General features: G+C 36.6%; 6 protein-coding genes across 6 annotated transcripts; 4 read left to right on the top strand and 2 right to left on the bottom strand.

Moving 5' to 3' along the window:
• Positions 1-2,181: 2,181 nt before the first annotated feature.
• LOC149406416 (Pollen Ole e 1 allergen and extensin family protein) lies at positions 2,182-3,923 on the top strand. The gene is made up of 2 exons (XM_089625771.1): positions 2,182-2,657; positions 3,405-3,923. The coding sequence occupies exons 1-2, from the start codon at positions 2,465-2,467 to the stop codon at positions 3,746-3,748; spliced, it is 537 nt and encodes a 178-aa protein (XP_089481897.1). The 5' UTR covers positions 2,182-2,464; the 3' UTR covers positions 3,749-3,923.
• A 1,111-nt stretch (positions 3,924-5,034) lies between these two features.
• LOC149406415 (Translin family protein) lies at positions 5,035-7,104 on the top strand. The gene is made up of 7 exons (XM_089605499.1): positions 5,035-5,455; positions 5,578-5,674; positions 5,746-5,861; positions 5,962-6,006; positions 6,395-6,420; positions 6,534-6,669; positions 6,759-7,104. Exons 1-7 carry the CDS (start codon positions 5,071-5,073, stop codon positions 6,875-6,877), a joined length of 924 nt encoding a protein of 307 aa, XP_089461625.1. The 5' UTR covers positions 5,035-5,070; the 3' UTR covers positions 6,878-7,104.
• A 306-nt stretch (positions 7,105-7,410) lies between these two features.
• On the bottom strand, positions 7,411-10,486 carry ARP2 (actin related protein 2). Its single transcript, XM_089605144.1, has 15 exons — positions 10,400-10,486; positions 10,147-10,257; positions 9,913-10,047; positions 9,757-9,828; positions 9,572-9,650; positions 9,367-9,416; positions 9,168-9,271; positions 8,985-9,053; positions 8,843-8,906; positions 8,678-8,746; positions 8,485-8,568; positions 8,311-8,369; positions 8,072-8,138; positions 7,891-7,974; positions 7,411-7,799 (listed from the first exon to the last, which is right to left on the bottom strand). The coding sequence occupies exons 1-15, from the start codon at positions 10,439-10,441 to the stop codon at positions 7,725-7,727; spliced, it is 1,164 nt and encodes a 387-aa protein (XP_089461270.1). The 5' UTR covers positions 10,442-10,486; the 3' UTR covers positions 7,411-7,724.
• Positions 10,487-10,822: 336 nt separating this feature from the next.
• Positions 10,823-12,613, top strand: LOC149406413 (large ribosomal subunit protein eL8y). Its single transcript, XM_089605064.1, has 7 exons — positions 10,823-10,907; positions 11,019-11,060; positions 11,194-11,395; positions 11,569-11,738; positions 11,827-11,955; positions 12,052-12,144; positions 12,240-12,613. Exons 1-7 carry the CDS (start codon positions 10,905-10,907, stop codon positions 12,369-12,371), a joined length of 771 nt encoding a protein of 256 aa, XP_089461190.1. The 5' UTR covers positions 10,823-10,904; the 3' UTR covers positions 12,372-12,613.
• A 2,679-nt stretch (positions 12,614-15,292) lies between these two features.
• LOC149406412 (peroxidase 51-like) lies at positions 15,293-18,366 on the top strand. Its single transcript, XM_089605004.1, has 3 exons — positions 15,293-15,695; positions 16,028-16,219; positions 16,924-18,366. Exons 1-3 carry the CDS (start codon positions 15,474-15,476, stop codon positions 17,494-17,496), a joined length of 987 nt encoding a protein of 328 aa, XP_089461130.1. The 5' UTR covers positions 15,293-15,473; the 3' UTR covers positions 17,497-18,366.
• Positions 18,367-18,392: 26 nt separating this feature from the next.
• Positions 18,393-21,647, bottom strand: LOC149406411 (protein NUCLEAR FUSION DEFECTIVE 4-like). The gene is made up of 3 exons (XM_089604949.1): positions 21,105-21,647; positions 19,481-20,418; positions 18,393-19,189 (listed from the first exon to the last, which is right to left on the bottom strand). The coding sequence occupies exons 1-3, from the start codon at positions 21,438-21,440 to the stop codon at positions 18,664-18,666; spliced, it is 1,800 nt and encodes a 599-aa protein (XP_089461075.1). The 5' UTR covers positions 21,441-21,647; the 3' UTR covers positions 18,393-18,663.
• Between the last annotated feature and the right edge of the window lie 1,986 nt (positions 21,648-23,633).

Genomic DNA, 23,633 nt, shown 5'->3' with positions numbered 1-23,633 from the left:
TATTTTTTTATTTTTTATTTTAACCGACATTATATTTGATTTGATTTATAATCATTAGATTTTCTCAGAATTCGGTTTAATATAAATGGTTATAAATAAGAGTAATTCGGAAAGACTTCTCATTTCATTTATATTCAAAGCGGCTTCGGTGAAAAGGTAACTTCTTTCTTCTTTCACTTTCCTCAAAATACTTACGTTTTCTCTCTAAGATTTCAAACTTTTTCGTGACTTTGACTTCTAATTTCTATTAGTTCGGCCAGCGAACTCAAACAAATTCAAAGTTTTAGGCACTTCGCTTCAGTTCGTCTAGCGAACTCAAATCTTTAAAACTAACTTGCTCCAGTTCGGCTAGCGAACTTATACAAACTTCAAACCTTTAAACACTTTATCCTTCTTTTCCTTCAAATTCAAATGTCTGGGTCCGGAGCTCATCAGTCGGGGTCCAATCTTTTGGACGACATCCTAATGCTATTGGTTGTCAAGAGTTCGGACCTTAAAAATATCCGATGCAAATACCAGATAGTCCCCCGAGATTGGGCTCTTTCTCCCACAACCGCTCTCTACGGAAGACACTCTAGTCGAAGGGTTCTGTTGCATTTACGAGGTTTGGTTGGAATCGTATGGACTTCGATTTCCAATTCATCCTCTTCTTTTCGACTTTGTCGAGGCCCTGAGGTTAACCATACCCCAGATGTGCTCCAACTATGTTCGGATGGTCTTGGCCCTTTTAGTCGTGGCCCACGAACAGAAAGTCGACCTCAATCTGATGGATTTAGTCCGTCTTTGCGTGGTCAAGACGAATTTGAAACAAGACCTGAAGTATATCTATCTTTCGAAGGCCGCGAGCAAGGAAGTGATCTTGGGTCTCCCTTCGAAAGATAAAAATTGGGGACGACGTTATTTTTACTTCCCCGTAAACGAACAATCCCTCGAGATCCGAGCTCGCAATTTCTCAGCAAAGTGGGTGAGCTCACCTAGTATGCGGATTTAGATTTTCTTTTTGTGTTTAAAATTTTTGCTAATTATTTTGGTTAAGTGTATTAACGTGTATACTTTATTTTTCAGGAAAAATCAAGGCACATTTGCTCGCAGAGTTTACTGCCAAGCTCGTCCTACTTCAAGAAGGTCGCGGATAGTGGTCGAGCTTTATTCCGGAGCGCTTTATCTCGGCCAGACTTTGGCCATCTCCTCCGTTGTTTTAGAAGAAGGTTAGTTCGACTAAAACTCTTCCTCTCTTTTTTGTGGTATTCTTAAGTATTTCTACTGAAAATATTTTCTTTATTTTTATAGTTGTCGAGGACAACATGAACACACCTATTAGCGCTCGCAACGCCGTATTTTGTTGTAATGATCACACTAACAATAAAGTTTGTCAAATAACTAATCTTTTTTTGGGTCGACTAATTATTCACAAATAAAAAAAAACTATAATGTTACATATTTATCATCACACATGTGTATATGCAATTTGACCAATCACCAATCTTCCTTTGGTCGGACTAGTAACCGCATAAATCAATACATACACAACATCTAAAATTCTTCATAAATAATCTAGAATGGAGAGATCATTTTGGCGACATTATTGTTTCAATTATTTATTAAGAATAATAGACAAAGTTATCTATATTATATACCATTAATTTGAATTACTGAAACTTTTTACATGTATATACAAGTTTCACATGTATATACTATAATCAAATCAGTAGAAGTCTCAAGTGCTGAGTCCAAAACACGGACTAATATTAAACAACTTTTGAATTGAGTATCTTCGTTCACAAGTGACAAAAAGAAATTCGACTGGATTAATACAAGTGACCAATATATTTGACAAGTAAATGCACACAAAGCCCCCATGACTAAAATATGCTATTTTGCCGTTTCAAAAAAAAAAAGAGTGACAAAGAAAAAGAAGAAAAAAGGAGAATATTTTGCATGTGAGTTTTTTTATTACGAGACGGTTGTTGCAAGTCACATTACTTTCAACCTGTGCATTAAACTCTCTTGCCCAAAAAGAATCTAAGAGTGTATAATCTTTTTTCCCCTCTCAAATAATAATGCAAACATACCTCTCAGTGTCTTCAAAAACTCTCTCTCTCTCTCTCTCTCTCTCTCTCTCTCATCAATTCCATGTCAAGCCAAAGAAAGTTCACATGCACTTGTTTGACATGTAGAAGATAAGCGCTTTGATTTCCCTTCACCGTTCTATTTCCTTATACTCAAACTCTCTCTCTCTCTCTCTCTCTCTCTCCCCACCGAATTCTTGTCCTCGTTATCCACACAACTACTCATCACCTTTCCTATGTGAATGTGATAAATTCTTGAAACTCTTTCTCTCTATATCTCTCTCTCTCTCCCTCCAAAACACAGACACACACAACACTGACTTATTTCATAGACAGCCCTGAAACTATTGAGAAGAATCTGAAATCTAATATAAAGAAAAAAAATCAGTGTTGCCATGAAGTGCACCACTTCATTCATTGTCTTCCTTGTCTCAACATCACTGGTTTTGAGTCTCTGTGTGGGCCTAAGAGCAAATAGCACTAGCAGACCTCACAGTAGTAACAGTAGCCACATACTTGTGATGGGCTTTGTCTACTGTGACACGTGTTCCAACAACACCTTCTCAAAGCACAGCTACTTCCTCCCAGGTAACTATAAGTATAATATAAACATATATATCTTTGATTTTATTTCTCATTTTTATATCAAACATAGGATCTAAAGTCGTGATTACAATTGATTGTGATAAATACTATTTTGTATTATATCAATTTTTTAATTTGCAATCAGGTACAAATTTTTAACACTAAAAGGATAAATTCAATGTGACCGATGTATTAAGGCACAATTTGAGCGAAAACTCAAAAAAGATTTTTTTTTAGGAGATAGGATATATCTATCGAGTAAATTTGGGCAATTAGGAAATTTTTTTTAGCAAAATAACCAACTCAAATCTTATAAATTGCTAAATAATCAAGATTTTGTAAATATTATGTAAATAGCTATAAATGATGACGTGACGTAATATATCAGTGTTTATTTACTTAATATTTACGTTTATAAGTATATAAAATTGACTAATTATACAATATTTGCAAAACCTTGACTATTTAACAATTTATAAGATTTGATTCGGTTACTTTGTTAAAAGACACATCTATAATCAATTTGTGACAATGTTGTCACAAAATTGAGTGTGATAAAATGTTGTCATAAAAACACTCAATTTTGTACAAACATCATTATAGATGTGTGTGTGGTTTTTTTTTTTTTTTTTTTTTTTTTTTTTTAAGAAAGAAGAAATTTTGTCCAAAAGTTTACTGATAGATAATAGCAATTTTTTTTTTTAAATATATATTAAAGCGTGTGTGTGTTTGTTCACACGTGTGGTGTAGGTGCTGAAGTGAAGATAGAGTGCATGTTCAAAGCTCTGGCTCCTCGGACCGCCGAGCAAATATCGTTCTCGGTGAATAGAACGACGAACCGGTACGGGATTTACAGGCTCGAAATACCCTCTGTCGATGGAATCAAATGCGCCGAAGATTCGGCCGTGGCTTCGTCTTGCCAAGCCACTCTCTTACGCAGCTTATCTTCTTCATGCAACGTCCCTGGCTACAAAGCCACGTCTGATCAAATCGCCGTCAAGTCCAAAAGAGACAATCTCTGTGTCTATAGCTTCAACGCCTTGAATTTTAGACCCTCCAAGAGAGAGACTTCCTTGTGTGGCAAAATTAAATAAATTTCACACTATATATATTCAAAGAGATACAAATTTAAGAAAGATTGTGTTTTTTTTAGTAGTTTCAACTGTGGTTTTATTTTATTAGCTACGTAGTACATGTAGAAAGATTGTTTCTGTTTTTCAACATATAGAAATATATTATAATATACAGCCGGCGAAATTCAAAATTTTCCAATTATGTTACATACATTTCATTTCATATATGATTGAGTGATAGTACTAGCTAGTCTTGAAGAGCCGGATATGAATAGGTTTTGAGAAAAGTGAACTACATTTTGAATTGTCTCTGTCTCAACTTGTGATGAATAATTGTGACTGTCCTGTTTATAAAGCTATTGGAATTTTTCAAACAGACAGAGTAATTGGTTTCAATGGCGTTCATGTGTTTAGAATATAGTGGGCCAATTAATTGTTATTTTTTCTATTAAACTTTTAGTCATTTGTCTAGTGTAAAACACATAGAAGTGCAATAGAGCTGGATCTTCGACCAATGACTTATTTAAACATAAAGCCAAGCATTGGAAATAGTAAAGTTGTGTGATTACTGAGATGAGCTAACATTTCTTTCACGAATAAAATTTACCCTTGCAAAGAATATTGACATTAATATTATTATTTTGTTACCACTTATCAAAAATCAATTAAAATAAAAATTTTGACAGATCTATACAAAATAAGAAAAGACCATCTTCAATGAAATTTGTCACAATTTTTTTTAATTTCATGATAAGTTTCGTGACACATTTTGTGATATATTTGTCACAAAATATATAATTTCGTGACGTATGTGTCACAAAACATGTCACGATTTTTTTTAATTTTGTGATTAATTTCATAAAAGATATTATGATATTTTCACGTAAATTTCATAATAAACTTATCAAATTTTTTACTTTGATTGATTTTTGGGAAATAACAAGTAAATGACAATATCAATATTCCTTCAATTAATATAGAATAGAAGGCTTAATTAAAAAAGTAAAAAATATTTCTTAATGCAAGGCATATATGTAATGAGATTCTTGATATTCCGAAATATAAAATGAGATTCTTGACACACAAACAATATGTGCTCTTTAGTAATCTTTACATATTAATTAAAGATAGCTTAAAAATAATAGTGAAGAAAAAGAAATTGATGTGGCATAGGACGTAACATATTCGATAGGCAAACATCAATTTATTTTTAAGTATAGAATAGTGTAATGGATTAAACTTAATTTGGCTTTTATTTTGTTTAAAAAACATAAGTGTGTAAGAGAAAATAGAAACGCGCCACAACTACGGGTAAGAAAATATAAGTGCGATAGTACCAAAACATGAAGTCAGTGATTCGAAACGCTCTCTTAACCTTCTCTTCTTCTTCTCTTTCTTCTTGGCGCTTCTTCTTAAACCCTAACCCTAACATTCCATTCATTTCCTCTGCATTCCGTGCTGTTCCAAAGCTCGCCGTATTTCCATCGCTTCTCTGCTCACCAGCTTCTCCGTTTCGCTCTTCCTCGGCCACGCTCTGCTCAGCCACAATGGCGGAAGGTGAACCCCACGCGCCGTCGCTAGAGAAGCAGTTCGAAGAATTTCGGACACAGCTAGACGAATCCGGAGGCCTCAGGGAACGAATCCGAGGTGTGGTTATGGAGATCGAGTCAACGAACAGAATAATCCATGCCGGTCTCCTTCTCGTTCATCAGGCTCGACCTACTCCTGGTACGGAAATGGACAGCAATGGATTATTTTTAGGTTATTTTTGGTGTTATTGTGGACTTAGGGTTTTGATTTCAGAATTTTTTTTTTTTTTTTTTTTTTTTTTTTTTGTGTGGTTGTTGTAGAGGTTTTGGAGAAGCCTAAGTCGCAGATCGCTGTGTTGAAGGAGCTTTACAATCGGCTCGCTGAGATTCTTCGGGAGTGTCCTGATCAGTACTACAGGTAAGAGATTCTGTTAAATTTTATTTATGTTATTGTTTCAATGGTTTGTAATTGTGTGTTTTGAATTTAAGGTATCATGGCGATTGGAGAAGTGAGACACAGACCGTGGTTTCTCTGCTTGCTTTTATGCACTGGCTTGAGACCGGAAATCTGTTGCTGCACAATGAAGCTCAGGAAAATCTTGGACGTAAGAAATTTCTTTCACCGAAGTGTGGTTTATTTTAGTGCTTATCGTTGTATTTGTATATAAAATTTTGGCTATCTTGCTTACTTGACTAATTGTGCAGTGAACAACCTGGAATTTGGTTTAGACGTCGAAGACTACCTTGTTGGTAAGTTTTCTTTTAGTTAAACAATCTCAAACTACTAACTATTACTTTTCGTGCGGCTACATTTTCTTGTAAACATGAATCTATGATTTTTCAATTTTCATTCTTCATCACTTATCTTAATATCCTTATGTTGTTTTTGAATGAAAATTATTTGAATATTGAAAGCTTGAATTCTGTTTCTTACAAAAAAATATTGAGAGCTTGAATAAACATGTTGCCAGTCAACATTGTAAATTGCAGAGAAGAACGCTAATATCTCAAGTTTTCTAGGAGACCTGTGATAGATAAGCTTCGTTTGACATAATATTGCTTGCGAGAATGATTTCGTTCTTTTTCAGCTGGATAAACTAATTTGGGGTTTTTTTGTTTGTTTTTTTTAATATTTCAGGTATTTGTTTCATGTCAAATGAATTGGTATGAGTTCTGTTTTCCCTCGCAACTTCAGAAAGCTCGAGTTGGATACCCCGATATGATGTGATTGTTGATACACTATGCCTAATCAATCAAGTAAATTGTATTTTTTGCAGCCCAGATTTGTGGTCAATCAAGTGACGGGCGGGGACTATGATTGCCCAAGAAAGGTGTTAAAGTTCATGACTGAACTCAATTCCGCTTTTCGTATGCTTAATCTCCGCAACGATTTCTTGCGCAAGAAGTTCGATGGTACGTTGTACACTTTATATTAGTTTTTTGTTTAGTAGTGTTCTGTTTCCATTTCGCTTATGTAAATGTGGGTTGGTAATCTGTGGCAGGTATGAAGTATGACCTGCGGAGAGTTGAAGAAGTTCATTACGACGTCAAGATCCGAGGCTTGACGCCCAATGATTCTTCAGCGCAGGGTAAAACAGACCAAGAACAATCCCAGGCTTGACACCCAGCGAAAACAGCTTCTTAGAAGTCCACTTGGGAATTGTAATTTTGTTTAGCTTGATTACCAAGTATTGTAACCACATCCAAGGAATCCTCTTTCATAGTTTGAAGACAAAAAAACTGAAGATCCGTGTTGATCAATTTGATGTTTAGGTTGCTGAAACTTTTGGTCTATACGAGACTTGGGGTGTAATCTCTCTTTAATAAAATTTGAGTTATTCCCGTACACTCTAGACAATCGTTGCAATATTCACCGGAGATATTAATCAGCTTGTCTGAAAGTGAACCAAGTGACTTTCATTCAGTAATTGATTCGAGTATAACTAAGTAATTAAACTGATGTGTACTGATAAGAAATTCCAAACTCACATACATCAGCAACCGTAGTTTTCACAAACACTATTACATACTAACTCACCGGATATATTAATCAACTTGTTAGAAGTGAACCAAGCGACGTTCATGCCAAGTAACAAACTCATAATTGATGCGTGTAACAAGGTCATTAAATTGATCTTTACTGCACAAACACTATTATATACGAACTCACCGGAGATATTAATCAGCTTGTCTGAAAGTGAACCATGTGACTTCCATTCCAAGTAACAAACTCGTAATAAATTGAGTGTAGCAATGTAATTAAATTGATGTGTATTGATAAAGAAATTCCAAGCTCACAGACATTAGCAACTTTAGTTTTTCACAAACATATATATGAACTCATGGATTGATAAAGGCACTAGACGCACAAGCTCTCCCTAACACTTGAGCAATGTGCTTTGTTGGTTCAAACTCTCATCAAGCTCTTTCGGATCTAATATACAGCTTGGGATTGTAAGCAGTGAAGATTAGCCACACTTGGTTAAACAAGCGAGACCTTCTTCTTGGTAATCTTCCCTGCTTATCCAAAACTCCGGTGCATCCTGAATCAAACATTCAACTTCAACTTTGATTTTTCAATATTGGAAAGAAAATGTGTTTTAAATTCAGAAAAGGTATGAACTTTCGTTTAACCTTCATGATTCCTGCAAGGACCGCGCCGCCTAGATACACCATGTGCTTTCTTCGCGGTGGATCTTCAATGCGTAATCGTAATTTCTGTTCACCACAGTATGTTAGAGCTTAGTCAGAGCTCGATTTGAGGTAATAACTTCTATGGATATTTCATACACAAAAAAAAAAAGGTTCTTTTCACCTTCAGCCCATCTTTGTTACCCTTCAGAACAACATCAAGATAGCGATCCAGAATTTCTTTCTCCAAACTGAAGAAATAATGATCAACAATTATTAGAGATTACGAAAACCACATGTATTTACACAGTCAAATCAAAGTTAGTTCAATAAATGAGCTCATGCAATGAGCAAAACATGATCTTTTATACTTTGAAAGTATGACTCGAACACGAATTGGATGTCTTTCGGTTAGAGTACTACCGACTAGGCAATCCAGGATACATTGTGCTCCCTCCACTTAACACTATATGCTGGTAAAGCTGCAAAAAGAGTTCTATTTTTTATTTTATCGACAATTAGATACACATGTATATCATTTTCCCATACTCCCTTGGATCAGCTTCAAACTAAGGCCCATAAATTTATTATTATTACCATCATTCTATTGTCAATATCCATTTCCTGAATGCAACGAAACACCATGTCGGCCATCCCATCACCTTCAACGTCTATCAATTCCTACAAAAAAAAAAAAAAAAAAAAAAAAAAAAAAAAAAAGAAGAAGAAGAAAAAGCTATGAATATTTCACCCCAAAAAAAAATTGATCCATTGAACTAGTAAAGCTTACAGGAGTGAAAAGAGCCTCGGGAGCCTGAAACCGTTCAGTACCAACTTTAATTTCTCTTCCATCTGGGAGCTGGCAAAGAAACCCATTGCAAGTCCATAAGACTAAGCAAAACAAGGATTACGAAGATAGACACAAGACTAGATTCCTAAGATAAAGAGACCTTACAGTGTAATTCTTTACAAGGATTGTGGTCTCTAGTCCCAATTGATACTCCCTCTTGTAATCATAACTGCATAAGCGATAGTTACTACAAGATTTCCCATCATCAACCAAGAGTAAATATATCATAACGAGAGAGTTTCTTCACCTAATGTAGCAGAGTTTTTCCTTGATCTCCCTAACAGTCTCAAAGTCCGCATTCCTATTCATCGCATACCTTCATGAAAGAAGAGTACATACGTGATGCAACATGAGTTTAAGTAACAAAACAAACTATGTGGAGAGTTCCAAATATTATTGGTTTTACTTATGCGAATAGTATATCTCTCACCCTCTCCGAGAGAGCAAATCTACGAGATATGAGGTTATATGCCGTCCGGCTACATTCATTCGCTTTGTTAGATGAGGGAACGAATACCCATCGACCACAGGAACCTGAGAATCTCAAGCAAAAAAGGATAAGAAAAGAAGAAAGTGAAATGGAAATATTACTAGATTTAAGTTGAAAAATATCTACTGGAGAAATTTACCACATGAGTTACACCATCGCCAGAGTCAATCACCAGTCCCGTCAACAAACCTGTGAGAAGTAAAGATAGGCTAAAACACAGAAAATGACAACAATAGCAATATCCAGCTAGAATATATAAAGATCGATGCTTGAGAACAGACACAGCACAAGGAGAACAAAAAACAAACGTCATAATTTGACCTTTTAAGTATCTTTTTAAGCACCTTGAGCGTATAATGTCAACACCGCCTGGATTTGAATGAAGACACCGGCAAAGTTATACTTCTCAAACATAGTCTCGACCTGCGAAACATCACGAGCTTCTCAAGAACGTGACTTGACAGCTTAAGCGTATATCGAATGACGACAGTAATCGATAAATAAATAAATAATCATCACAAAACCTAACCATTTTTTCGCGGTTTTTTGAAGGATTGAGAGGCGGGTCAGTCAGCAAAATCTTACACTCGGTGGGATCAATCTGTGGAAGAAGAACGCATCAAGATCAAGATAAGAGGAAAACTAGGTAGCGTTTGGAAAGAGCCAAAAAAGAAAGAAGAATTACTTTGAGTTCATTGTAAAAAGCATGGTCCCAAACATGAGACATATCATCCCAATTCTGGACAATTCCATTGTTGACAGGGTACGATATATCCAACTGATGCCTATACTCTGCGCAAGACTCTCCAACCACAATATCCTAAATCAATCAATCAAACGAAGACTCTTTCCTATTAATTCGCGGAAATACAAAACTGAGGCTGTATATAATATACCATATAAATGAGATGAGTGAGACCTTGAGTTCTTGCTCGATCAGTGACTCCTCGTACCGGAGCATAGGCCTTCCGACCACGCATGGGAACACCGACGTCGGAAAATTCTCGCCGGCGAATCCACATTTCACGTACTGCGTTTTAACAAAAGAGGAAGATCAAATATCTAGATCACAGTATTGTAATTTGCAAAAAAAAAAAAAAAAAAGCTCTTTAATTTTCATCTGAACCGAATTCGAAAACTGACTGATTGGATGGATCGGAAATAATATTTACCCCGGTGCCATTGTCGCATACGACGACATTTTTGTTGTCCATCGATCTTCTTCTTCCTCTTCCTCTTCCTCTTCAAGCTCCAGTGCTTGTAAATTGAAGAAATTCGGAAATGATATTACTTACCAAGGCCTTGAGCTTTCTTCAAATTTTTACTGTCGTTTATTTAGCAATTACGATCTAAGTGTCGTTTTTATTTATAATTGTCGTTTATTTAGCAATTACTGTCTAAGTGTCATTTTTTCTATTTTTTATTGTCGTTTATTAAGCAATAACTATCTTAGTGTCCTTTTATATTTTATTGTCGTTTATTGAGCAATCACTGTTTTAGTGTCGTTTTTTCTTTCTTTAGAACTTGGCCGGGTCAACCCAAGCGGGTTCGCATTCCTTAATGGGCCTTATAACGAGGCCTTTAAAAGCCCAGCTTTCGTATTGGTCTCAGTGTATATAGTTCTAGGGTTTTTAGGTTTTGTTTCGTTTCCTCAGTCGTCTTTCAGGTGTATCAAAAATGGTGAGTTCTTCGACGGCCGATGCTGAATATTGGTGTTTCATTTTCCGATTATACTTATTTTGGAGTACTTACACACTTCTCATCGTTTTGTGTGCGTTTGGTGATCGATAGGCTCCGAAGAAGGTCGTGAAGGGTTTGGCAAAGAAGAAGACGGTAAGCTTAACTCCACTTTTTATATTTTGCTCATGAATTTAAATTCCAAGCCTTGTTTTGGACTCGTTATCTGTATCGATTCGCGAAGAGGAAAGTTGAGATGTTTGGAGTGATTGTTTGATTGGGAAAACAGGAGAAAGTGGTGAACCCACTGTTCGAGAAGAGACCGAAGCAATTCGGGATCGGAGGAGCGTTGCCGCCGAAGAGAGATCTGACTCGGTTCGTGAAATGGCCGAAAGTTGTCCAAATCCAGAGGAAGCGCCGTATCCTCAAGCAGAGGCTCAAGGTCCCTCCGGCTTTGAACCAGTTCACCAAGACCCTCGACAAGAACCTAGGTACCGCCATTCTCACTCACTCATTCATTCATTGCTTCTCTTCTTATACACCATGAAATGTCAATTTATGTTTCGAATCTCCGATTGGTTTCCCTTTCTCTGATATCCGAACCTTGGTATCACCATTCCTGCTCTGAATGATCAATTCGATAAATGAATGAATGAATGGACAGCAACGAACCTGTTCAAGATGCTGCTAAAGTACAGGCCAGAGGACAAGCCTGAGAAGAAAGACAGGCTTTTGAAGAGAGCTCAGGCCGAGTCTGAGGGAAAGACTTCTGAGGGAAAGAAGCCCATCATCGTCAAGTACGGCCTCAACCACGTCACCTACCTCATTGAGCAGGTTTCTATTCCATCACCGTCTCTGTCACCGTCCTCTTTTGATAATGTGGAAAATTATTTTGAATTGTGTTTTGCTCGCTCTGATGCAGAACAAGGCTCAACTCGTAGTTATCGCCCACGATGTCGACCCGATCGAGTTGGTTGTGTGGCTTCCGGCTCTCTGCAGAAAGATGGAAATCCCTTACTGCATTGTCAAGGGCAAATCCCGTCTTGGATCGGTACTTTCTTCATTTTCCATATCATAGATATGGTCTTTTAAATTTATCATCTTTTTCGTATGGTCAATAAGACTCGATGCTTTGGTGGTCATTCAGATTGTGCACAAGAAGAATGCTTCAGTGTTGTGCTTGACGACTGTGAAGAATGAGGACAAATTGGAGTTCAGCAAGATCCTCGAGGCCATCAAGGTATAAATAACAGGATCATTATGTGTTCATACTAAATTGTCAATATTTACAAGCTGTTTGGGGGTCTGATTCGAGTATGTTGTTGGTATTTTCAGGCGAACTTCAACGACAAATACGACGAGTACAGGAAGAAGTGGGGCGGTGGAATAATGGGATCGAAATCGCAGGCCAAAACCAAGGCCAAAGAGAAGCTCCTCGCCAAGGAAGCCGCTCAAAGGATGAATTAGGTTATTTGTTCTTCAAGATTTATCATAAGAAAGGTTTTTGTTTTTTCCTATATATCTTTGTCATTATTGATTTTAATGCAGTTTAAGCTTACTGTCAGTAGTTGGGACAATATGTAGTGTATGATTTTGTGTTAGACTTGAAATTGATTCCTCTTTTTCTAGACTCCACAGTTCACATACTACGATTTATGTTCACTTTAATTTTTATTGCTATTTACAACTGTCATACATGTTTCATCAAATCAAGTGTTTTTGCTTTTGGTTTTGACTTGAAAGATTTACCCAGCCATATAGGGAGAAAGAAATAGGAATACTACACATAACTTATGCAGTTAACTTTATTTTAACGTAGATGATTTTTTTGCAGTATAACTTGCGTCTTTGAATCTGTCCAGTTTCTCGTTAAGCTCGTTTATTTTAGGGATACTTCATATTATCGTTCAGTAGTTTGCCTATTAGATAAAAATCTCGTGTATATTAATTATATTCTATTTTGTTTTTGTTTTTTTCTCGAAATTTATATTCTATTTTGTTAGTACAAAGCTCTTATTAGTGTTATATCTTTTGTTGCCTAATATTAAATCTTTTCTATAAAATCAAACTCGAATAATTAGAAGTTGACCTGGTGTATATTAAATGCATGTTCAATTTATTTGATATGATTACGTAGGAATTTAATTTGGGAGATTATATAGTGTAACGATCATTTTATTTTGTCAAATCTCGTTTCAGTCCTGACAGGTATATTAAATCTCGTACCTGAAATGAATATATACAAATTTACTCATTCTCCTTTTCAATATCATTTGAAAAGCCAACGAGTTAGGATCCTCGTATTCTTCTTGTATAAGTTTTTCGACTTGGATACAAATTCTTGCTTGTACAGCTAAAAAAACCAATCCGTGCAAATTTCTTCGATCATTTTGGAATCTAAAAATTCATTTTCTTTCGAATTTTCACGTTCTCCCACATTTTTTGGGCTCCAATTAGACGTACCATTGTCAGATGTATAGTTGGAAAGCGCTGGCTTGTTGCCTGTAGATGAGTTTCTTTCGCGGGAAGGTTGAATTGTGGTGGTAACTCGTGTACTTTTGTGAAAATTTACTACACCAGTAATTGTAGCAGTATTTTATAAACTTGATTTTCATTTCTAAAATGTTCCTGAAATATTGCAAATTAACTATATTAAATTTGACGAGTGGCAATTAGATGTATCGCTGCATATTATGAAAATAATCTGAAATAATTGCTTACAGTAAAAAAAAAAAAATCTTACTACTAATTGAGGATTCAAAACAATCACTATTTTAAAAATATTACAAATAAATGGGTATTATACCTGTAATTTTCTCTAAAAACAATATCCTATGAATTTCGATGAAATTCTAAAAGTCCGTTAGATTGCAAATACAAGTAAATTGGACTGAATGTGTTTTTTTTTTTTTTTTTTTTTTTTTTTTTTTTTTTTTTTTTTTTTTTTTTTTTTACTTCTAGACACTGCTATTAGTTGACCTAAATAATATGGCTATTGTTTAATTTGATCCGAATATATTTTTCTAAGGAAAAATGGGTCTCATCAAACCTCTCCGACACATTTCATTTTGGGAATATCGGTAGAGGAAAAAGTGTCAATTTCATCAATTAATCGGCTTCCGCCAAAATAGACTAAGAGCATATTTTTCAACACAAACTTTTACATAAACTATGAGCAACATCGCTAGAAGTTCTCGGAATCCAATTAAACGAAACATAGGGGAAAAAAAACCTTAGCTATCTCGAGCACATTTTCGAAAAGGGGCAAAAGACGTCAAAACGGACAGCCCATAACCTTTGTAACTGTCCGTAATACTCTTGTTGTCCCCTTCGACTTCAACCTTCAGCTCATATATGAGAATAAATTTATGTTATTTATTTTCATAGTTTGAAAATATCAAACTAAAACGTAAAAGTAGTTCATTAGTCTTATTCTTATATATTGCTTGTCTACCCCGTGTGGCTATTTCTCAAGTTAAATACTGGAAGCAAATTCGTTACAAGTTGTCTAACTGTCACGTCATTTCTTACTAATCCAAGATAAGGACTAGTAATGTATGAAAGCCTCCTTTAATAGACTTTGTAAATAATGGTAATAATAATAATAGGCGGTCATTTATATATGTTATTTAACATGAAACTTGACAAGTTAGGAGTATTATTTTTGTTAATATTTTCCATTTCCAGGGCAAGACTCACTCCACGCGGACAAGTTAACACTTGCAAGAATACGATTTCTATCAACTCCCATTATATCCCAAATATTTAATTCAATATAATGTACACGTACGAGGAAAATGAAGGGTATACTATACCGTATACGCTATGGTTGATATATTAAATTCAATTTGACTTATCATACAGGGTTCGATAACTAATAAAGCTCCTACATAATTCTATTGTTGCACAACTTGTAATAATAATAAAAAAAAATCGGAAAAAAAATAAAGAAGCAAATATGGCATCTGTGACTATCTTTGCTTTCTGGTAATTGTGTTGCATAGCATTTTTCAAACTAATAAAACAATACAACCATTAAGAATATATACATAATTGGGCGTATATATATATGGTAATAATTCCAAATAAATCTCTACTACATAAAAGGAACATCCAAAAATTAAGTATAAAAACAAAACAAAACGCCTTGTGAATCACAAACACGGCCTTTCAACGGAAATTACCAAAACACAACAAACATAGAATATGTCCGAGATATTACTAGAACACATTGAAAACCGGAAACAAACTTCTGACCAAGTAAGTACGTACGTATATTATAGACCACCGACATGTTTTTTTATATACATTAAATAAAGTTCTCCTCTCTTTCCTTTACTTGTTTTTCAATTCTTTATTATTTATTTATAATCACCATAACCAAGTCATTTCTGATTTTGGGTAGCTATAATACATGGTATAAAACCGAGAAAAAGAAACGGCAATTAGACATAGCTTCACTAGACCGTATGTAATATTTTGCATCTGGAGAGATAGAGAGAGAGAGAGTGGTAATTAATTTCTTCTAATTGAAGGCATATATATATATATATATATATATATATATATATGAAAATGGATAATCATGGGTTGAGAGGAGGAATATTGATGATGATATTGGTATTGATTTTGGCGGGAAAAGGGTATTCGCAATTGTCGTCGAGCTTCTACTCCCAAACGTGCCCTAGTCTTGAAGGCTTAGTTCGTCAAGCCGTGACCACAAAGTTTTCTGAGACTTTCACCACCATTCCCGCCACTCTTCGCCTCTTTTTCCACGACTGTCTCGTTGAGGTACGTGAACATCGTCCACATATTTCGTAAAATGAGTACAAAAAAAAAAAAAAAAAAAAATCACGACGTTTGATCGGAGGAAAATAGAAGAGTGTTTATAAACGAGAATTATCTTTTTTTTCGTTGTTTTTCAATATTATTTAAATGACAAGAGGAGCTAACTCAGTTGGTAAGTATTTTAAGACGAGTTCGATTATGTGAGGAAATTGGTCATAAATGGAGGCTGTATTGTTTAGCATAAGATTTTGACTAAAAGTTACAATATGCTATATATACATTCATTCATATGTAAATAAACAAAATGAAATATAAAAAAATGTTGTGAATTACAGGGATGCGATGCGTCGGTGATGATACAGTCGGCGAGCGGGGACGCAGAGAAGGACTCGGAGGACAATCTGTCTTTGGCCGGAGATGGGTTTGACACGGTGGTCAAAGCCAAAGAGGCCGTGGAATCTCAATGCCCCAACGTCGTCTCTTGCGCAGACATTTTGACTATCGCCACCAGAGACGTTGTTTTCCTTGTAAGCCCCGATTATACACTGATCACTAGTCCAAATATTCAAAACTCGAAAAATACGAGGAAATTGGGAAAATAGAAGAGATATAACCAAAAAAATCTGGGAAAATATATAGTTAAAGGGAATCCATGTTTAAGGGAAAAATGGGTGGAAAAATAAAATTATATGGGGTTTTTTTTTTCTGCGTCTATTTTCACGCTTTTTTCTCTCTTCTTTTTTTTTATTTTTTTATTTTTTTTATGAATTTCAAACAAACATTTTGATAATTTCATCTTATTTCTAAGTTTATTTTCATATAATTTTGATCTATCACTTTATTTTCCAATTAATTTTCATATAATACTGTACAAAATAACCATTTGAAATTAATTGATTAACAATATAGCTAAAGTTTCAAATTTTCAAAAAAATTGCCAAAGTTACGTTGTCGAGTATTTTTTTTAACACCAAGATTAAATTTTTGACAATTATTATAAACAATTTATCACTTTCAAAAAGATTAATACTAAGATTATTTTTACTTTTTAAATTTGATTACTGCACATTTTGGTTAATCTTCTGATGTTAGGCAAATATTGACTGTTTTGCAAATCACTAACTTTTGAATTGGTTATTTAGCCAAATCACTCTAAATTAAATTAGCATTTGACCTCCCCTAAATTAGTATCTAATCGCTAATAAATTATCTTTTTTTTTATCAACTATAGGCGGGAGGACCGGATTACTCGGTGGAGCTGGGACGGAAGGACGGGCTAGTATCACAAGCCTCACGGGTCGCCGGAAAACTTCCGGAGCCGACGGCCCACGTGGACGAACTAAAGAAAATCTTTGCCCGAAACAACCTCGACCTCGTCGACCTAGTCGCCCTCTCCGGGGCCCACACGCTAGGATTCTCGCACTGCACTCGAGTGGCACCGCGGCTCTACTCGTTCACGCCGTCGAACCCGATCGACCCGTCGCTCGACCCGGATTACGCCCAAGAGCTCATGGCCATGTGTCCGCGTGACGTGGACCCATCCATCGCCATCAACATGGACCCCACAACTCCCCGGGGATTCGACAACGTTTACTATCAAAACTTGGTGGCCAAGAAAGGGCTTTTCACTTCCGACCAAGTCCTTTTCACCGACGCAGAGACTCAGCAGACGGTTCTCGATTTTGCCAACGATGCCGCGGCTTTCAACGCCGCCTTTGTTGTCGCCATGACAAAGCTCGGCCGCGTCGGAGTCAAGACCGGCAGAGAAGGAGAGATCAGAAAGGACTGCACTGCTTTCAATTAATATTTTATATGACTCGTTGCCGTTGTTGGATTGTATCAATGAATGTATAATAAAAAAAAAGAGAGACACAAATCATGTGGAATAATGAATAATCAACGTTTTCTATGGTTGTATATATGTACACGTAATGGCCGTTGAAAATCGGAAGTTGATTGAATTTAATATTGGTGCTGATTCAGATAGAGAGATGTTAAACTTACTAAAATGATGTTTATTCAATAACCAAGTCACAAATGAAAGCAATATGTTGCTGGTTATATATATAAGACAGTGACCGGTACCTAATAATACCGTGTTTATGGAAAAGGTCAAGTAACTAGCTAGACTTGTTAAGCTCTCAAAATGTCGAATTTAAAAGTAATATATAAGAATGAAATACAAATAAAAAGAGGATGTCACTGTTTGATGTGGGTTGAGCCAACTGTTCTAGCAATTTATTCCAAAGTCATTAATTTTGATTCAGCACAGCCCATTTTCGTTTGCTAAATTGATCAAGTTGTTAATTACTTTTGACTAAAAGAATAATACCATATCTACGTAATGTAGTAAGTTCAGAGGAATTTTGACAACAACTAAAGCAAAATTGGCTTTTAACACTCGTGTCTCTCATAAATCTCTACAGTTCAGAACAGAGACATTTTCATACCAGACGAAAAGTTTCCACCAATTTAAAGAAATGCATTGCTTTTTGAATAAAAGTGTATAATGCATTAGTATGCCACCAAATGCTGACGAAACATGAGAGAAATTGCAAACGTAATAATATAGGGACGGTCAAGTTATTGATTTAAATAAAAACCTTTCAAATTGTCTATATCCTCTCCTTCACTTTCCATTTTAGTGATGGAACTGAAAATACATGAAGCAAAATCATAATTGAATGGGAAAGAACAACATGATATATGATAGAACTTTATTTCACTCGTTGAAAAAAAATAAAAAACAATGATAACAATTGACACGAACTGAAAACTTTCGTGTCAAGAAACGCGAAAACAGAATCGTAATTCGTAATGATAACGGCAAAACCCGAGTTTGTTTCTTCTTTCCTTTACAATATCAAAGGAAACTTGCGAAACGAAAAACCGGCAAAATCATTTTTTTTTTATTGTTCAATATAAACTAAGGTAAAAAAAGAATACTGGACAAACAGTAGTGTCATATTACCTAGGAAATATTCCTGGCGCGCGAGTTTCCGTAGAGCTGAGCGTACACACTCCTAGTCCTATGCACTAGAACCATGCTTATAGCAACTCCGAGCAAACAGAAACCCGCCATGACCATCAAAGTCAAGAAGAAGCAAATTGCGCCGTCGCATTTCGGTGCTTCCTCGCTGCCAAGAAGTCCCGAGAGGATCGACGATGCTGCCTTGTAAGTCCACTCGAGGTTCCGTTCCCGAGCCTGTCTCTCTGCTTCGCGGTCGTAGATCGTGCTGGCGATGAGGCTCGAGAAGATCAGAGTTCCCACGGGGTTGGCCATCGTGATGAAGTTGTACAGAGCACCAAAGTTTCTCACGCCGAACAGCTCCGAGGCGGCCGCGGGTACGATCGCCCAGTGTGCGCCGTAGCAGAGCCCGATTATGACCGTTCCCACGTACAACGCCCCGGGAAGTGCAAAGGCGACGTAGACATGGCCTATGGCCATTATAAACTGTGCCACAGCCAATGCCACTGGACGCGGGTACGCATATTTGCTGCAACGACAAAATAGTCGCATTGGATCAAAATCATCCTCTACGTTTACGCAATTCTAACTCTTACTAATACGGCCCGGAATAAGAATGACATGAAATTATCCCCTCAACAAAATGCTTTCAGATTCTTTTCGATGCCTTTTTCCTCTTACTTATAGGCTAACCAACTTTATATTATTCATATTAATCCCTAACTTCTCTACAAATGATTCGGATACCCCTAATGTCCAAGGTCCTACCGCTTACTCATAATTTTTTCGTTAGGATTAGGAAAGGTGAAATGGTAATTACCTGACGACGATCTCGGAGAGGTAACCACCCCCGACACGTCCGAGAAAGTTCCAAATGCTGATGAGGGAGACGAATATGTGGGGGTTGTTGTAGCGGAGCGACTGGCTGATCTGACCCAAGTTGTCGATCACGGTCAAACCGGAGCCGGAGCCGAGGACGAGCGAGACGAAGAGGAGCCAGAAATCAGCTTTGATAAGAGCCTGGCCGAGGGTGAAGTTCTCCCCCCTGTGGGGTCCTCTCCTGCGCTTCACCCTCACCGCCCCCTCGGCGGCGGCCTGGAGGAGCTTCGCCTGGATCTGAGCGATCCGCTTCTGCCTCTCCGACGCCGGGAACGAGTCGCCCCCGAGTTTACTCCTCTCGTCCTCCACCTCGCTCTCCACTTCGCTGAATATCACCTCGTGGGCCTTTGCGGGCCCGTCTTCATCGGCCCGCGCGCCGAGGAGCGACTCCTGCTCCGGGGCCCGCGGGTCGGGGCCGAAGCTCAGGGTCAAGGGGATCACGATGGGGCACAAGAGGATGATCAAAAGGACGGTGGTGAAGATCGTGACGATCGCGTGGCTCACAGAGACGAGATCTTGGACGAGCATGACTCCCATGAGATAGGCGGCCAAGAGGAGGCACACGGAGTAGACGTACGTGAAGTTCCTGGCGTCGCTCGGCCGGAGTTGCCTGTGGCCTCCGACGGGCTTCACGAAGAACATCAGGGCTATGGCCACCATGCTGGGACCCACCGCGACCATGAAGATGATCGAGGCTTGGTCCGGCGAGTTGATCATCGTGTATATCTGAGTCACGATCGCGCCGCTCAGCCCGGCGAATCCCTTCAGGATTCCCACCACCGGACCTCGGCTCTTTGGGAAGTTTTGTACACAGGAAACCAGCGAAGCCGTGTTGAAGTAGGTCTCTCCGTTTGTTCCCACAAACACAAGCACGCACATCTGAACAATGAACTCTTATTCATCAACTAAAAAAAATAAAAAAAATTTGCTCATTTCTATTCTATATGCCCTAAAATCTAACAAGTGAACCGTCTTCAAGTTTAGGATTTATACAGTCAAATATCTCTGTTGACTTTTGAAGCACCATAGGTTGAGTGAGAACCAAGTATACTCGGTAGTCAGAATTAGTAAGGTTTTACGGAAAGGCATAAAAATTAAATCGTCCGTGAAATTTCTGATTCAGAGCTTCACTGCTTAATATAGAAAGTGTTACGACATGATCAAAGATTTTGAGTGGGAACCTATTTTAGCGAAACTCAAGGTTCAAAAAGCCTATCCAGGAATTTATATCTGATACTTTTGAAGTTTCGGGATTCAATTGAGATTCAGTTGAGCAAGCTTTAATATCGGGATTCGATTCATCATTACATAGTCTAATATCTCTGTTTGACTTTTGAAGCACCATTGTTTGAGTGAAAACTAAAGTATACAGTAGTCAGAATTAGAAAGTTCTAACAGAAAGCATAGAAATCATCGTTCGTGAAAACTCCGATTCAAAGCTTCACAAAGATATAAAGTGAGATCGATTTAAGCACAAATGTCTAGATTTCAGAAAATATAGCCTAAGCACAAGCAGATGAGACGGATCTAAGCAGAAAGAGAATTGAGAGGATCGAGACACTTACGGCCCAGAGAGGGAGAGCTGGAAGGCGACCGGTGACGATGAGCCAAATCCAGCCGTAACCGACGAGGTTCTTAAGAGCTCCGACGAAGAGAGCGGCGGAGAGAGGCAAGTACTCGCACAGACTTCCGGCGAAGAATCCGACGCTGTCGCCGAGGTCCTTGGCTACACCGAGCCTGGAGAGCTCTCTCTGATTGTAGTTCAGAGAGCTCTTTATCACCGGCGATATGCTTCCGAACAAGTATCCGATTCCGGCGACCGATTGCAGCCACATTGCGGCCACGAAGACGAGCCATCTGTTGCTGAAGAAGCCTCTCACCTTCTCGTGAATTCCAGCCATTGTTGCGGAGATAGCGATGACGACGATGATGATTGTGTGTCTCTTCTCAGTTTATCTTCTTAGAGTAATCAAAGGCAGCGAAACATATTTGTAATGAAATTGAAAACTAAATAAAACGTGCTTTGCTTCTTCTCTCTCTCTCTCTCTCTCTCTCTGCTTAAGACTAATTATTACCAGGACCCCTTTTTTTATTTTTTATTCAAAAAAATAAATGGCCGCTTTTTATTTTTTCTGTTTTATTGATATTATTATTATTATTCTTTTAGATTGTTTTGTCGTCGTGTTCTTACTTCTTATCTTATTCCTTTTCTTTATTTTTACTGATTTAATTAGTTTGCGTAAAATTATCGCATAGAAAATCCGATTTCGGCACTTTTTTTTTTATTTTTTATCAGAAATCAATTTCGGCACCTGAATTAAAAGAAAAAGTTAGCATTTGACCGCGGAGAAAAACATCAAGATTAATAAATAAATGACTTTTCCGGTGAAAACTGTTGTTTGTCGTTTTCTCAATTACACGTATCAAAAGCTTTGTACGTAGACTTAAGTTGGTGAGATGGGTGAACATTATTTGGCTGCGCTTCTTTCTTTTTCATCATAGACTATACCGGTCTTTTTTTATTATTACATGTGAAATATATCAATATTTTTCTTTTATTGAAAATTTAATTGGATAGTTGTTGTTTTGCATTATTGGCTAATAATATGGTTTATTGATTATTTCCTTGTGTGGTTATGGATAAACTTCAACAACACAGATCTTAAAAAATTTAAACTCTTTTCATAGATTAGATTGTAAAATTTTTTCTTGGAGTACACATTTTTTCGATAAAGTCTGTATTTAATTAATTACATTGTAATTTTTTATAAATTTTTATTTCACAAAAAAAAAATTCCAAAATCAACAAATGGCCTCTCGAAATAGTTAGATGTCCCCATGTATAAATATAACACATCCGTCTTTTTATTATTACATTTAAAATAGTTGAAATTAAAGATTCAATTATCTGAGCCATTATCTAAATTTATACTTCAAAGATCAATATGAGACTCACTAATCCCAATAATCTATTTTTAATAAATATTAAAGCTGGCAATGTTAGTGCAAATCAACATTGCACGATTTTAAGGCATGCTCGATAATCCTATTGAATTATTCGCTAATAAATGAAAGTCACTAAAAATAAAATATATTATTTGTTTATTTATTATGCCCGGAACATCATCAATGTCTCGATTCGAAAACCCCACACTGCAAAGAAAAAAAAACGCCCTTTTTTTTTAGAAGGCAAAAACGCCCTTTGGTTTTTTATTTTTTAAATGTCCCTTTGCTTAACTGAATTGGCGTATTATCCGGAAGAATATTATTATTAAATTTATTATCCATGTCATGTGTTTCTTCTTCTTATCCAAAATGACCCGTTTCATTTATATGTAATTCCAAAGGCTGGTATAGTCATTGACAACTTGACTTAATATGATCCTTTTCAGCATGACATGGCTTCAACTTTATTGATTATGCATTAATGTCCCGTGGAGAACAGAGAGAGTGGAGAGTGTAACTGTATTTATATACTTTAGGACACTAGTTTTTATTTAAAATCGAACAGTGGTCATACATATAGTATACAATTCACAAAAGTCTTGCCAATATAAACAGATTTGTGTTATATATTATGTTGTTGAACTGTATTTTATATTATATGGTCTCGCCAATTCACAAGTGAGGGCTTGAACGGTAGTTATTTGTTGTAGATCCGATCCGACAATAAAATAAAAACATAAATAAAGAGATCAACTTGATCCTTTTTCAGACTCGTGTATCAACTTGATAATATAATAGGATTAAATTAAAGAAAATCAGTATAACAAAAAGTAACTTGATGGTTCGCGTGGAGCCAAATCAACAAGTTGTAAGAAGTGGGCCGATGAGTGTGTACTCTTACGATTGCTTTAATGGGCTCTTTGATTTCGAAACCTTATATTGACGGCCCATTTGACGATAAACCGTTGGGAAATGGTCTAACAATTTTGATAATTTAGAAAAAAAATAGTAATAATTATGTTTTTTGACACTTTTACTAGTAACTATAGACATCGAAGTATACAATTATCATAAATTGTAGATTTACAAGTCTACAATTAAAAATAATTGCAGATATATAAGTCTACAATTACTAGTAAAAGTGTCCG

The sequence above is a fragment of the Urtica dioica genome, chromosome 1 (assembly GCF_054948205.1).
Source record: "Urtica dioica subsp. dioica isolate 48M chromosome 1, U.dioica_male_clone48M_v1_H2, whole genome shotgun sequence".
In the NCBI taxonomy this organism is placed as follows: Eukaryota; Viridiplantae; Streptophyta; class Magnoliopsida; order Rosales; family Urticaceae; genus Urtica; species Urtica dioica.
Note: the sequence above shows the minus strand (reverse complement) of the source record. Positions and strands in the feature narration are given on the sequence as shown.